This window comes from Macaca thibetana, chromosome 1 (assembly GCF_024542745.1).
Source record: "Macaca thibetana thibetana isolate TM-01 chromosome 1, ASM2454274v1, whole genome shotgun sequence".
NCBI lineage: Eukaryota > Metazoa > Chordata > Mammalia > Primates > Cercopithecidae > Macaca > Macaca thibetana.
Genome location: NC_065578.1, coordinates 201,728,931 through 201,745,594, shown reverse-complemented (window position 1 = coordinate 201,745,594; position 16,664 = coordinate 201,728,931). Strand labels below are relative to the sequence as shown.

Sequence of the window (16,664 nt, the reverse complement as noted above, 5' to 3'; positions counted from 1 at the left end):
AGGGGTCAGAACACCATGAGTTTCTACTTGGGTCCAGCAAACTAATGCCTCACTCACTAGGAATGGGTGATCCATGCAGCTGTTACGGGGCTTTAATAAGCAGCTCTCTTGTAGTAATAGAAAACGTATGGTTACAATCACACAAGCATAAGCAGTCAAAGTTTCTGACTTTACTTTTTACAGTTCCCACACAACCTAAGAAGTTGTCGGCCAGGCACGGTGGCTCATGCCTGTAATCCCAGCACTTTGGGAGGCTGAGGCAGGCAGATCACCAGAGGTCAAGAGTTCGAGATCAGCCCGACCAACATGGAGAAACCCTGTCTCTACTAAAAATACAAAAAATTAGCCAGGCGTGGTGGCACACGCCTGCAATCCCAGCTACCTGGGAGGCTGAGGCAGGAGAATCAGTTGAACCTGGGAGGCAAACATTGCGGTGAGCCAAGAATGTGCCACCGTACTCCAGTCTGGCAACAGAGTGAGACTCCACCTCAAAAAAAAAAAAAAAAAATTTGTCTCTATTTCAGAAAATAAAATTTAAATATCCATTTGCCTCACCAGAAGATTTAGAATCCCGGACTAGGAAATCCCCTTGGCTTCTCTATGGTGAGTCTGTTAAGCCAACGAGGGATCCTTCCAGGGCTTTTCTGGGATATTTTCAAGGCTAAGTACAACTACAGTTATCTTCTGCGCTGATTTCATTTGAACCCTATAACTTTGAGGATAATTAGTAAAACTCAATGGCTTTTTAATTAGGCAGTTAGTGTTTACATCTTGGCTCTGAGACCCTGGGCAAGGTGCACGCCCTCTGCAGACCACACTCCGTTAAGAAAGCACAGAGAGATGATTCCCTGGAAGTACTTAGCACCATCCTTGCACCGCAGGGATGTAGAGAAGCACAGATAATGCCCCCAAGGAGCCTTACCCCCTGTCGTTAGAGCTAAGGGTTAAGTTCTTAGTCCTCTGTTTTAGTTGCTTAAGTGACATAAGGACTTACATGATTAGGAAAATGGGAAGCTCTGGTCATTCCAGTGGGGCACACATTGAGGAGGTAGTTTTGGATCTTACTTGGGCCTCTCTGAACCACACACCTCTCCCAATGCACACCCACAAAGGCCCCTCAGGCCGGCAATGGCTAGCAGTGTGCACGGCCCCCAGAAGCAGAAGCCAGAGCAGTGCTAAGGAGAAAGGCTCATGGCAGGCCCTTCTCATGTGGAAGCCTTTGAGCCCACTGAACCTCACGGGGAGTCCAAGTCCTTGGCATAACCCAGGAGAGCCCGTCACGGAGGGAAAGACGGCCCAGCCTTCCTGGGCAGAGACGTGCTCCTGCTTGCAGGGTTCATCTTCACCCCAACCTGAACCGCTCAGGCCCTAGAACCTCCTAGGCACAGCTACATAATAAATACAAACACCAAACCACAATAAAGCAGCTCCTTACAACAAATCTTCCCCCCAGTCTCTGGGTGAATGCCTCCTTAGATATTTAAATCAACACTCTTCCTACACGATGACACAAAATGCTGGCTGATGTCTCATTTCAGCTAATGGTATGCACACTTCTGAAAACCACACTGCTTTTGAAAAATGGCCACCTATGTGACACGCTGCCCTACTGGGTGACCCTGGCCTGCTGGATTTCCACTAAATCAGTAGGAGATACCCATGGAATAGGGTGACAGAACTCTCTTTAGAGGGTTAACAATTCTGAAGCCTTTTGTACTCAAATGACTTCAATTCAAGCTTTCCCTAGAGGTTGATGTATCATTTTAAAACAAAAACCCAAAAGGAATTTGACTCACGGTCCCTCCACCCGCGCAGTATAGTAATTGAGCCTAAAGAAGCTTTCAGCATCAAACCAAGGCAGAGAAATCCTCAAAGATGAGATGGTATCACTGACTTCAACATCATAAAACAATGGAAAAATAATAGGCTAGGCTAGTCTTGTCTTTTAAAGTAACAAAAATTTTCAAAGTCTTAAACTATGAAAAATGAGTGGCCTCATTTTTTCCTCTTTCCTTCTCCCCGTCCTCCAGGGTACACTCACCCAAGGACGAATGTAAGTTAACAACACGCAGCAGCCCAGGAGAATTCGCTCAGAAAGCCAAGCATTTGAAACAAAAGGCTTTAATTGAAACAAGCAAAAAACAAGAACTCCCCCACTCCAAACCCTAAACAAACAAAACAAATCTTTTTATCTTTTATGCAGTAAATATAAGGCTACCAATGTAGACCACAATGTATAAAATTTCACTGTGCCTAAACCCGGGTAAAAATGATTTGCACGGGGTATTTAAAAGCAAACAAACAAACAAACAAACAAACGAGAACCATTCACAAAGGTAGTCGAGAAGGGATTAAGTGCCAAGGCCTCCCTGCCCCATCGGATTTTCATGATTTCAATTCAACCCCACCAGCCTTGCCAGGGTTCATTTTCCACTCTCCACCACTCAGCATGAATCCAAGCTCCTGGACTGTTTCCCTCTGTTTCTGCAAGGCTGCATTACAAACACTTGGGTTCAGATGACTTGAAAGAGTTTGCATTCCCTTCAAAGACTTTATCTGTATTCTGGCATCCTCCACTCTAACTTAGGGAGGCACATTTTAATGCCCAACCCATTAGACTTTCAAGAGCAAAAGCGGTGTTACGTATGTGTTTGCAAGGATCGATTAAGCCCAGTGAATGGTCACTCTGAAGCCTTTTAATTTTTTTTTCCAATTGGCACCCTGCCTTTTGCAGAGCTGAGGCACTTCTCTGTCCTGAGATTCGAGGCTTGTACATACCTAGGTTCTCTCCTCCCCACACATCCATCATCATGTCGTACTTCCCCAATTCTTCAAAATAGAACTTATCCATCACAAACAGCCCACCAGCAATCATGGGGGTTCTAAAGAGGCAGAAAGAAGAGGGGGGAGGGAGGAGAGGGCAAAGTCAAGGTTAGATTGCCAGCACCCTTGCGCCAAGGCCAAGCCTTGATTCTCTAACAATAAGCTGACCTTCGGAACAGCCACACTGCCACTGTTTTCTGCTCAGTGCCCAGGGTGCCGCTCTCTCTGCTTCACCATTGCTGCCTTCAAATGCCTCCCCTACTGTTCCTGCCTGGATGTTCCCACAGTGCCAGGGGCTGGACTGAGCCTCCCCTATGCGGGAGCGACTGCTGGGGCTGGATCACTCCCTGACATGCTGGCAGAGGCAAAGAACTCGGCCTTTCTGTGTGTCAGTTTCCTTATAGGGTAGCTACGAGGACTGCAAAAAATCATGGGCATAAAGCCCTGAGCACACTTAGGAAATGCTCCAGAGTACCAGCTCTCATTATCACTATCATAGATGATGCTCCACCTTCTACAAGGGAACCCACCATGCTCCTCACTTCATCACCACAGGAAGTGGCTGACAACAGATGTACGCTGAGCTCCCTACTTTGTTTCCAGAAGAGACACTGTGCGAATTCAGTGTAAAGTGCTAGGAAGGTCTATAGCACACTGCAGATGTTGGCTAAATGTCAGCAAATGTATTTCAGTGCTAAGTACTCTGTGAATGCTCTCTCACTTAACCGTGTGCCGACTTGGAACAGGTGGCCCCGTTCTCTCCCCAGCTAGAGAAGGCATCCTGACTCTCAACCAGGAAGCCCACTGCCCGGCCTGGGAATCTTAAAGCATGGGCTTCATGAGCATGGGTTCCCTCCTCTGCAGGAGAGCAAAAGCCTGCTGGGCAGTGGCAGCGTAAGTCTCCAGCTGCCCACCAAGCCCCTTTTCCTGGGCCTGGGGTTGGCTTGGAGATCCTGCTCGGCTACAGAAATGCTCTACAGTATCAACACACAGGAATGCACAGACCTAGCAGATACGCCTTAGAAACCTATGTGAGACTTTGACTGTGGAAAAGAAATCTCCAAGGACTTTATTCTATGACCTGGTGGAAGGTGCTCATCTTTGAGCTGAAGGGAAACGGGAGGGCAGAAGGTGAACGGCCCCACTGGGTCTCCAGACGGCCAGGCCCAGCAAAGAAGCCAGAACCTGGGGTCTCATCTGGGAGAGGCACCCTGAAGGATGCTGGCACTTACTTTATAGGGGCGACTGGGTTCCCCTGCCGCGACCTTCTCTGCTCAGGCGTCATGTAATCCCACTTAAACACCAAGTTCCAATCGAAACCTGCCAGCCAGGAAAAGAAACAGGGTGTTGACAAGAGACTGGCCACTTCCTCCCGACACCCCCATTCCTCACAGCTTAAAAATATTCGACGTTTGGACAGAACTCAATGAAAACCACAACAAAGCCAAAAAAGAAGGTGTGGAGGAGAGAGAAGGGGACTGGGGGCGTGGGTGTAACTGGAAGAGAGAGACCAGCAGGGAGGGTGAATGTTGAAATCTCCCTGCCCCTCCCTAAAGAAAATGTGAGTCAGGCTTTTCTAATATTGAAATGCATAAGAACAAATGAAATATGGGGAGAGAACTGGGGTCTGTGCGGTGATCACCAGGGCATGTCCAAGGCCCGTAAGGATGTGAGGACAAAGCATCCGCTATGAAAATCAAGCCGTGGCACCTCCAACACTGCCCCAGGCGAAGGGAATGCTGGGGAGGGAACGAGGCTTTGTCAGTCCCCTGGGCCAGCAAACTTCAGACTGTATTTGCAGCAAGAATGGAGTGGGAACACGCTGGGAATATGAAAACTTTAAGGGAAAATGAGCCAGTGGAAGTTGCCAAGCTGGGCAAATAAGCTTCAATTTCAGATATATTTGGCACCTGCTGCATTTCATTTTTGGAATCCAGACACCTGAGGATGGAAGAGCCTGAACCCTGTACCTGGACTTGGTTGTGGGCATCTGCAGGGCCTCAGGTCTTGCTCTCGCTTCCAGGGTCACATGCATAGTGCCTCTTGGAGGCCAGCAGGCCCCACCTGCGGAAGCTGTCCTGGTGCATCAGGAGGCCACTTCTTGCCAAACACATGGCTCATGGTGCTGCATTTCCAATTCCAAGGGTCTGATAGCCAAACCTAATGACTCTAGGGCCATGCATCTTTCAATCCTCTTAAGCTCTCTGCCATCAGGCTTTTTGTCAACAGGGCTTTTGCAATGTTCAAGTTTGGATTTGTCTGCATGCTTTGAATTCATAGTCTGTCCATTCTGACAGCCCCAGTGACCGAAGGCTGGTGGGTGGGGGTTTCTGAGCATCCTGGGCTGGCCAAGAATTTATGGCTCTGGACAAAGAGGTCTCCCAGCTCCCTCACTGCAGGATAGAGTGGCCTCAGGCAAAGAGACAGGGAAATGGACAGGGGCCCCGGCAGTGGGGACAGGAATGCATAGAGAGGAGACCCCCATGGGTCCCTGAGCTGGCTCTTATCACGGTGCCTCAAAGGCCATGAAGGCAAACCAGAGAAACAATGTACTGGCTGTTTCACCAACAGAGAAGGTTAAGGATGAGCCGACATAACCTTTCCTTTATTTTTTTGAGGTTTACTATTATCTTATTATTTACTTTATTAATTTGGTCCAAAGAGAGAGGCTATAGCAGATTAAAGATCTGCTAAGAATGGCATCCTTTTTAAAAGGAATTTCATAAAAAGCTCTTAGGGTGAATGTGGTCCCATTCCTCTGACCCAGAAGCCCTGCACCCCCAACACGGAGCACCTGGCTGTTCTTGCCCCTGCTCTGACATGCACAGCTGCTTTGGGAGAAATAGAGCCCGGTAGATCTCAGCTCTTCCAGTACTTGGGGGAATAAAACGTTCTGAAAGCCAGGCTTTCTAGCTATCTAAGGATGCCTCCTCTTTAATGTCCCCAAACATTTTACTTCTTATCATTCGCTGGGAATCTTTCCCGAATGCTATGTTTCCCATCCTAGGTACAGTCCTCCAAGCATGCCCGCCCTCCCGCTGATGTCTAATTCCATTACGCCCTGTATGGCCAGCACAATTATCATCCCATTTCCCAGATGGGGAAGCTGAGGAGCAGAGGCAAAACGGCCTGCCCATGATGACGGGGCCTGCAAGAGGCAGGTGGGACTGAGAGAGGTAGCTGGGGAGGGAGTGAGGCTTTGTCAGTGTACGAATAAACAGGGTCTCACTCTGTCTCCCAGGCTTGATCATGGCTCACTGAAGCCTTGACCTCCCAGGCTCAAGTGATCCTCCCACCTTAGCCTCCTGAGTAGCTGGCATGCCATCACACGCAGCTATTTTTTTTTTTTTTAATAGAGACAAGAGTCTTGTTATGTTGCCTAGGCTGGTCTTGAACTCCTAGGCTCAAGCAATCCTCCCACCTTAGCCTCCCCAAAGTGCTGGGATTATAGGCGTGAGCCACTGCACCTGGCCAAGGCCCTATTTTATAGTTTTACTGTCTTCTTTTTTGATGTTAGACCATCAGTTGACCCTCTGCTCAGTGTCTATCTAGAATAGTTTGTCTTCACACAGATGAAAGCTCTTTGAGGTCTTTGATAATTTTTAAGAGGGTAAAGAGACAAAGTGCTCTTGGGGCTCCAGGGCAGGTGCCGTGAGGACATACAGGAAACTGGTGTGGTCATTCCAACGAAAGGGGACCGGGATGAAGCAGGCACAGGTGTTGGGCTGGGAAAGAGGGGTAAAATAAACCATGATATATGCAAGGGGCTGTATCAGCAGAACAGGGTCACACGTGGGCCTGGTGAGGGAGAGGGGGCTGAGGATGCCACAGGTGTCCATCTGAGCAACCAGCAAGAGACCAGCCTGTCAGAGAAATAGCCAGGGTGAGCAGAGAAAGCAAAGACAGGCTCCAGCGCCTTGCACCCCACAAAGCCTCAGCTCCGTGAAGTTTCTCACCCCAGACTCCTGCAAGGAGGGCTTCATCATCTCTGATCAAAAAGGATGCCATATCTGTTCATGGAACCACGTGGCTCGCAAAAGCGACAGAAGGTCAAGGAAGAGGAGAAAGGGAAACCCAGGAAGCTCTTTAAGGGAGCAAGCCTATTTTTTTCTCTTTATGAAGTCCTACTTGTTAAGCACACAGGGGTTTTTTACTCAGAACACACACTACGGCGTGAACACTGTTGTCACTGTCACTCCTGACAATGAGAGGGAGTGGTGATCAGATGCTGGCGTAGACGGGATGAGCTAGGAAGGGCACCATGACAGACACCTACCGCCCTTCAAGTCAGCAGATGCCCCCACATACTGAAAGTTGTCCATATTAATGACATCGATGATGGGTGACACAACCCGAGTCCTGTCCTAAAATACAAACAAAGAGAGGAGTAGTTATCAAAATCCAGCGAAACAAAAAACCTGCCCAACCATAGAAGGCGTTAGGGTTAGGCAGGCACAGGGCAAACCCGACTGGCCCTTACTACCTATTACCCTAGGCCCGCAAGAACCCAGCCTCCCCACCCAGACCCAGAAGGTCTTGCTCTTGGCCATCCGCAGATGTGCTGTGGCCCGCTGGGAGGCAGGGAGGGAGGTCAGGAGTGGGTGTGTAGCAGGAGTCACTTGAGGAGTGGAGACACCCATGGTTATGGGACAGGTAGCCATCAGTTCACCCAGCTAAAGGTGAAAACGGTGTTGCTGTGTCCCAAGGGTCATTTTCTGTTTGCCCAAATACCATTAGTGATTTGTGAGCTGCAGTAAACCTGAGGAATGGAATCACTGCTAAAATGCCCATACATCAAAATTAGGAATATATTTCTATGTGGGAGTGTGTGTGCGAGAGGTGGTAAGTACCGATATTATCACAGCAGAAGGTTAACCAAATCAACTAGAGATTTCCAGATTCTAAGTTTGCCTTATCTGTAATTCTATCTTTTTTTTTTTTTGAGACAGAGTTTCACTCTTGTTGCCCAGGCTGGAGTGCAATGGCGTGATCTTGACTCACTGCAACCTCCACCTCCTGGGTTCAAGTGATTCTTCTGCCTCAGCTTCCCGAGTAGCTGGGATTACAGATATGTGCCACCATGTTCGGTTAATTTTTGTATTTTTAGTAGAGACGGGGCTTCTCCATGTTGGTCAGGCTCTTCTTGAACTCCTGACCTCAGGTGATCCACCCGCCTCGGCCTCCCAAAGTGCTGGGATTACAGGTGTGAGCCACCGCACCCAGCCCCTGTGATTCTACATTTAAAAAAAAAAAAAAATCCCCCTAGACTGAGCCATTTCTTTATGCCACATTGTCATCATTCTGGTAAGAGTTTGTGAACATAAGGCCTTTTAACGTCTCTAATCTCTTTAAGTTCAAATGACAGATGCTGGTGAGAGACCCTGGACTGTGCCCCATGCTGACAGTTAACCAAAGAGCAAGTGCTTTCCTTGAGCCACTTAGAGAACCCTTATTGGCCAGAAGAAAGATTTCGAAATACAACTTAGTAACATAACCAGCAGAGCTAAAAACATACATCAGAGGAACAGGTGAAGGATCATGCTAATTAGGAACACGCGAACACTGCAAAGCTCCGTAATGCCCAGGTGCAAATTTACAGGGAAAAGTAACCTGTGTGGTGCATTGAGGGCAGAGAAGAACACAACTTTACTTGCCCGGCTCAGTCTGGTTCTAGGTGTAGGAGTTAAAGAATATAATCTACCTTACATTTTGTGTCATCAGGCTAGATTTAGTGAAAGTTAATAGGCTTGGCACTTTCTCTCCTTCATTTAGGAGCGGGTGTTCAAAGCAGTTCTGACAATCTGACCACAGAGCTGAGTGGCCTTCACAAACCCAAACACTGCCATGGCAGTTTTGGAGTTTTGGTTTTGACTGCGCTTCCCTGATAGCCTGGCAGAGCATAGCTAGAGAGAGCAAGAAGTTGTGGGGTTGGGGTGGGTGGGGATCTCAGGGCGGGTTCTTGTTGGATATAGCTGTGTGCATATGTATTAAGAGAGGGGCTCAGATAGGGATTTAATGGAACTGGCTTTGCAATCCTGGCTCTGTCACCTGTATGATCTTGCATACGTTATTAAAGTTCCCCAAACCCCAGCCTGTTTACCTGTCAAACGGAGATAACAAGTGCATCAAAGGTAACATATAAAAAAGGTCTATCATGTAGCCCCAACTTGATAAAGGGTAGTGAATACGATTTTCATAATTCCTAGTAGCTTGTGGTTACTTAGTATTCCATGACTCAAAGCCCATCAGCTACCCTTGCTATGCTTAGGCAGAACTACTTGTTCATTTTCTATTTCCTTTCATTAAGTTTGCTTTATCGCCCCCAAGGAAGTGCTTTCTTGGTAGGAAGGAAAGAAAAGTCAATAAAACAAGCAGAAGACAAGAGAAATGACAAAAGGCCAAATGTAATATTAGCAGTGATGTTTCTAGAAAGCAGAAGGTGCAGAGGAGTAGCCGCGGATCACCCTCTGACAACCCCACTGGTCCCTGTATGCTTCCTAGCTGCCCCACACTCCCACAGGAGCCTGGAAGCCTGCTGGGCTAATCTGTCCTACTCACTAAGAGCAGAGAGGTGGCCCCAGGAATAGCTTCCCCAGCACCCCCCGCTCTTTGAGCTGCAAGAGACGGCACCTACTAGATGCCGGGCAATGTTCTAAGCACTCTGCGAAGCTGTAGGCGGGAAAGGAAACTGCTCCCGTGAAAAGGGCTGCCTTCAACTAATCAGGCTCTCACCAGCCTCTGCTGATCCTCACCTCCTACCTGTCAACGGATGGTTCCTCCTACTGATGGATTCCTACAGCCAGTAAAACAGTCTTTCTACAATGCCCCAAAGGCATTTTCTTTCTGTCAAGGAAAACTGCAGATGGCGAGCTGAGCCCCTGCCAGCCCTGACGCCCCACTCCCCGCGTTACACCTCCCGTGGGCCATGCTCTCCTCTGTCCCCTCTACCAACCACCCACCACCTGACCCTCCTCCCCGCCCCTGTCATCTCACCTCGGCCACCCTCTCCAGGAGGGGCTCCAGCCAGTGTTCATTACACTCGCAGTGACTGTCCAAGAAGGTCAGGACCTTGGCTTGGGCAGCATCAGCCCCCCGAACCCGTGAGCGCATCAGGCCTGTAGAGGCGATGTGGAAAGCACGTCAGGAGAGAGAAGCCACGGGGCCAGCACGCTCCCGCGCCGACCGGCGACGCCTCCCTGCCCGCAGCTCTGCAGCCTGCTTTCTGGGCACGGAGGTTACTGTAAACTTGCTGGATGAGATCAGAACTGTCCCCGGTCACCAAGACAGATGACTGTCAGAACTTTTAATTATAATAGTTATATTGGATGACTGAGAGGACAACGTTCCTAGAACTACTGTCTCCTGAGAAAGGCCTTTACGTTACTGAAGTCTCCTTTATCAAGTAACCAAAACGTGGAACTTTTAAAACTACATTCCTCTGACACAGCAACAGTTCTCTAACTAACCGGGCTAAGGAAGGTGCCACCCAGAGACTTCCAGTGCTAATGGTGGTGATTTTAGTGGTGATAATATTTGTAACAGTGTTGTGACTATCTCTGTCTTCTAAGACTTATCAGGAGCCAAATAATGCAAGTTGCAAAGTCCTGCTGTCTGCCTTTTACACAAAATTAGTTATACTATTGGTCAAATCTATAATTTATATACTTGTGATCTGTTAATAATGTGCATGTTCATTATGACACAAAATATAAATAGTGTATTTCAAAAATTAGCTGTGGGTGGTGGCCTGTGCCTGTGGTTCTAGCTACTTGGGAGGCTGAGGTGGGAGGATCACTGGAGCCTGGGAAGTGAGCCATGACTGGGCCACCACACTCCAGCCTGGGTGACAGAGTGAGTCCCTGTCTCAAAATAAATAAAAAATACAATTAAATAATAGTTTATTTATCCCTGGATGTTGTGGTCATAAATGACTTTTGCTATATATGCTGGGCTTTCTATGTGAAGACGATGCAACTATTCATAATCTGTGAGGACAAGGCTGCTAAGTACTTTTTTCCACAGTCAAAATGGGTTTTCAGTGATTCCTATGTGGCTGCATGCTAGAACAGGGAAAAAGACCAAAGATTTCAAGTTGTGATCACTGCAAAACAACTTCTACTGGGCAAACCTTTGCTCTGAAAACAATTATAAACTCTGAGCAAAATGTAAAAAGCAGCAATTTGAAGGCCAGAAGCAGAGAGAAACTAGACAGGATCCAACCCCTTAAAAAAAGAAAATCACACTGAGCGAGCTCCCTGTTTACACGGCGTTTTCCGCGAGGATGCTCTCCAATCCACTGCAATGCAGCCTTTATCGGCTTGAGTTGTCAGAGGATAGAGTTCAGAGCTTCTGGTATCTGGAAACTGAAGGAGGAGATCCTGGAAAGGAGGTAGGCCCCAAATCTGGCAATAACCTCCTGTTAAATCTTTGGCTGACTCCTGAACCACGCAGGAACAAGCCAACATGAAAAGCAACAGTCAGAAGGCAGAAAAAACTAAGTTTTAGCTGTATCCACTGCAGAGAAAATGAAGTTTGGAATTTGAGTCCTGCCAAGTATGACATGCTTGGTAAAGACCTCAGTTCTTCTACAGGAACTTCAGAAAGACCACACATAGGAATATAAACTATGTATCATGAATAAGGGACTCATAAAAACAGACTCATGGCTGGGCGTGGCGGCTCATGTCTGTAATCCCAGCACTTTGAGAGGCTGAGGCGGGTGGATCACCTAAGGTCAGGAGTTCAAGACCGGCCTAGCTAACATGGTGAAACCTGTTTCTATTAAAAACACAAAAAATCAGCCAGGTGTGGTAGCGCACGCCTATAATCCCAGCTACTCGGGAGGCTGAGGCAGCAGAATTGCTTGAACCCAGGAGGCAGACGTTGCAGTGAGCCGAGATTGCGCCACTGCACTCTAGCCTGAGCAACAAGAGAGAAACGTTGTCTCAAACAAACAACAACAAAAAAAACAAGAAAAAAAACCCATACTCATCCTAGCAAAGTTAGCAAAGTACAAAAAAAGCCTACAGAAGTTCAGCATCATCATCTGGTAATTTAACTGCCCAGTATAACAAAGATGAATACTCTTTAGAGAAAGATAACATAATCCAGTGTGTCTACAACATCTCATCCACAATGTCCATTGTAAAATTAAAAAATCACTACACATGAGAAGAAATAGGAAAATGGGGACGACACCAAAGAGAAAAAAAGCCATCAGAAGTTCACCCTGAGATGACCCAGGTGTTGGAATTAGCAGGGGAGAATTTAAAAGCAGCTATTATAAATATGTTTAATAACTCAAAGGCAACAATTGTAATGAGTGAATGGGTGGGGAATCTGAGCAAAGAAATAAAAACTATAAAAAAGAATCAAATGGGTATTCTAGAACTTAAAAATGAAATTATCTGAAATGAAAAATCCACTGACTGGTCTTAATATCAAAATGGAGATGGCAGAATGACTAGTGGACTTGAAGATGGAACAACAGAAATAGATCCATCTGGTGGACAGAGAAAAAAATTAAGGGGGAAAAAGTCTAGTGTTCTATGGGACAATTATCAAGTGGTATAACATATGTGCAACTGAAGTTCAAGAATGAGTCAGAAAAAAATACATGAAGAAATAAAAGACCAGCCATTTCCCAAACTTGGTGGAAAACATCATCTTACATATTCAATTTACATCAGCAAACTTGAAGCAGGATAAATATAAAGAAAACTAAATCTAGGCACATCATAATCAAATTGCTTTTAAAAAAACTATAGATATAGAGACAACCCGAAAAGCAGCCAGAGGAAATGACCCACAACATACAAGGGAACAGCAGTATGAATTTTTTGAGACGGAGTCTCACCCTGTCACTCAAGCTGGAGTGCAGTGGCACGATCTCGGCTCACTGTAACCTCCACCTCCCAGGTTCAAGCGATTCTTCTGCCTCAGTCTCCCGAGTAGCTGGGACTACAGGCACATGCCACCATGCCTGGCTAACTTTTGTAGTTTTAGTAAAGACAGGTTTCACCATGTTGGCCAGGATGGTCTCAAACTCCTGACCTCGTGATCCGCCCCTCGGCCTCCCAAAGTGCTGGGATTACAGACGTGAGCCACCGTGCCCCGCCTGGAGTGAAATCTTTAAAGGGCTGAAAGAAAAATTGTCAACTCAGATTCTACTCTGAGAAAATAGCCTCCAATAACAAAGGAGAAAATAATTCTTCAGATAAAACCTGAGATTGTGTTGCCTATGAGAAAAAATTCTAAAGAAAATTATTTGGGCTAAATAAAAACTCTATGGAAAGAGATACTACAAATGGAAAATATGAGGATAAGCTTAACATATCCACATATTCTTCTCCTTATTTAATAGATACTGACTATTTGAAGTAAAAATGTAACACTGTATTGTGGGGTTTAAGACCAATGTAGAAGTAAAACGTGATAACGATAGTACATAGTACATAGGAAAGGAAATGGAAATAGTCAAAATGGATATTGACTCTTAAGCAGATTGTCGTAAGTTAAAACTGTATGTTGTAATTCTCAGAGCAACCGTGCATACATGAAAAGTATTGCTGAAAAGCTATAAGAATAATTCAAATGGAATACCAAAAAAATCAGTGAATCCAAAAGAAGGCAAGGAAGTAGGAACACAGTTACAAAAAGCAAAATGCACATGATACAAATAGAGAACAAACAGCCAAAGAGCAGACCCAAACCCAATCATAGCAATGATTACACCACATGTAAATGAACTACCCTTAATCTGGGTGGCTGCAACCTAATCAGCGCCAGCACAGCCAGAATGAAAGCAGACAGAAGAACTCAGACAGAGACTGGACTGGCTTGGTCTCCCGGCCCACATCTTTCTTCCATGCTGGATGCTTCCTGCCCTTGAACATTGGACTCCAAGTTCTTTAGCTTTGGGACTACTGGACATTTGACCACAGACTGAAGGCTGCACTGTCAGTTTCCCCACTTTTGAGGTTTCGGACTCGCACTGGCTTCCTTGCTCCTCAGCTGCAGATGGCCTATTGTGGGACTTCACCTCATGACTGTGTGAATTAATATTCCTAAATAAACTCTCATTTATATATACATCTATCCTATTAGTTCTGTCCTTTTGGGGAATTCTGACTAATACAAAAGCCAAACATTGGTTCTTTTAAAAGATAAACAGTCGATGAACAGCAGACAGATGAAAAAAATAAGAAGATATAAATTGCCAAAATCAATAAAATAGTAATACTACTCCGACAAACAGTAAAAAAAGAGACAATATCATAAGCAACTTTGTGTCAATAAATATAAAAACGCTGGTGAAATACAAAATTTCTTGAAGGACAATCACCAAAACAGACACAAAAAGAAACAGCAGATCTGAATAGGTCTATATCCATTAAAAAGACTGAATTAGTTACTGAAAATCTTTCCGTAAAGAAAAGTCCTGGTCCAGATTGGTTAATTTTATTAAACATTTAAAAAAGAAATAATTAAAATATTATACAAACTCTTTTCGAAAATAAAATAGAAGGGCACACTTTCCATCTTGTTTTAGAAGGCCAGTAAACTGTAATGCCAAAACTGGAAAAATACGTTTTAAGAAAATTACAGACCAATGTTTCCCATGAACACAGGTATAAAAATCCGTAACAAAAATACATTAAAAGGATACTGTATCATGACCAACTGTGGCTTATACTAGGAATGCAAAGCTGGTTTAACATCTGAAAATCAACCAATGTATTTCACCATATTAACAGATTAAAAAAGAAATACCACTTGATTATCTCCACAAATGCAGAGAAAAAGGTTTAACTCATTATTAACATGGTTTTTCTCCTACTATTGTCATTAAATAGCTGCAAGACCTTGAGAAAGCCACCTCGCCTCTTTAGGCTTTAGTATTTCCATCTGTAAAATGAAAGTACTAGGCTCTCAACTTCCACTGTACATCGGCATCATTTTAGCAGCTTTTAAAAATGCAGCTGCCCGGCCGGGCGCGGTGGCTCAAGCCTGTAATCCCAGCACTTTGGGAGGCCGAGACGGGTGGATCACGAGGTCAGGAGATCGAGACCATCCTGGCTAACACGGTGAAACCCCATCTCTACTAAAAAATACAAAAAACTAGCCGGGCGAAGTGGCGGGCGCCTGTGGTCCCAGCTACTCGGGAGGCTGAGGCAGGAGAATGGCGTAAACCCGGGAGGCAGAGCTTGCAGTGAGCTGAGATCCGGCCACTGCACTCCAGCCTGGGTGACAGAGCCAGACTCAGTCTCAAAAAAAAAAAAAAAAAAAAAAAATGCAGCTGCCCACGTCCCACCCACAGAAATCCAGAAATTTCTGTTTAATTGTGAATGAGGGCAAGACATGGTCCTAAATTCCCTAGGTGCTTCTAATAAATTGCTAGGTTAAGAATCAATGCACAATAAAATTCACAGAATATTGATCCGAAGACTGCTCTTTCACTACCATAATATTTTAGGCAATTAATTTACTTTGTCATCTAGCAGCATCACTACAAGCACTTTGTGTGTATGCTTAAATAGATGGGCTCTTATACACACACACAGGTACATATATACATGAGTGTGTGTGCAAGTGTGCACTTATTTTCTCATTCAATTGTTACAGACTTCAGCTGTTCCATATAGGCTTCCTATAATCTGGCTTCTCGCAGCCCACCTTTCTCATGCCTTCTCCAACATATCAATATGGGTTCAACCCAAATGAACATTCTAGTGGAAAGTTAATACTGAGAAGCATTGTTCTGATTTCTCAGCAGTTTAAAGACAAAGACACTATTAGACAAGGCTAGTAAGTGATTTAAAGTGCCAACATTATCTCTCTTTCCTCCTTCCCCACTTCTCCTCCTCTTTTTTTTTTTTTTTTTTTTAAAGCCTGTGCCAGGTGATGGGGTGGGATGGCAGATACTTTGGGTTTAAATTCATAAAGTTATTTTGAAGGTTGTTTAGGGGGCAGTAAATTGTCCCCTTTTTGGTTTATTCCAGGCTTGGTGGACTGATGTGAGTCTGGCAAACAGAGCTTGTTTAGAAGGCAAGGCTGATCCCACTGTTTATGTATCCTGAATGTCTAGGTTGATAACGCTAGTTGGTTAAAATATGATGCTGTTCTAACAGGCTTAATCACCGTGTTGGCCAGTAAGATTCTTGGTAAGAAAAACTTCACTCCTTGACTCCAGCTGGAGTGTATATATAACGAGAAGAAAGAGTTTTGCACTGATCAAGGAATACAATCACCACTCCTGGATCAATAGTCAGACTTAAATAGCAAATGTGGCATGGGCTCCAAAGCTCTGAGATTTTCCTATTCTGAAAGATTTCTCCCGACCATAGAGGAGCCTAACAATTCAGTCATCAGGGTATCTAACAGTACTGACACACTGGAAGTTAATTACATTGTGACTGGAGCTTCCTTCCCAGACACTCCAAAGTACTACTTTCCTCCTTTACAGCCTCTCTTCTAACTGCCAATAAAATAGTCTTCATGAGCTCAGCTCCAGCACAGATAAGACTGACAGAAGGTTCCAAGGCTGGCATTTGCAAAATCGCATAAGCATATAATTGCAGTACTCTCTCCCCATTTTGGATAGTTCACCTTCAGCAGGCTGTCAAACTTGAATCCCGGTTATTTTATCAGATGCCTGGAGCATGGAGTCACTCAACTTCTTATTGCTAAATCTTTGTTTTTCTTCTCAACTTTTGTACTCAAGGGACTGATAAAACCTCCTAGGTTGTGAAAGAAAGAAGCCAATTTTCTAAATACGTAAATAAAAATGTAATTTGATCTTGCTCTAATATACAAATAATTTCAATTAGTCAAGCCTTTAA

General features: G+C 45.2%; 1 protein-coding gene across 1 annotated transcript in view; it reads right to left on the bottom strand.

The window, feature by feature from the left end:
• The window catches only part of GALNT2 (polypeptide N-acetylgalactosaminyltransferase 2), a 1,373,297-nt gene that overhangs the window by 28,165 nt on the left and 1,328,468 nt on the right, over nucleotides 1-16,664 (bottom strand). Inside the window, exons 8-11 of the mRNA XM_050769229.1 lie at nucleotides 9,817-9,938; nucleotides 7,100-7,187; nucleotides 4,056-4,143; nucleotides 2,779-2,882 (exon numbers count right to left, since the gene is read on the bottom strand). Of these exons, the coding sequence (XP_050625186.1) occupies nucleotides 2,779-2,882; nucleotides 4,056-4,143; nucleotides 7,100-7,187; nucleotides 9,817-9,938 (402 nt within the window). The remainder of the gene's footprint in view (nucleotides 1-2,778; nucleotides 2,883-4,055; nucleotides 4,144-7,099; nucleotides 7,188-9,816; nucleotides 9,939-16,664) is intronic.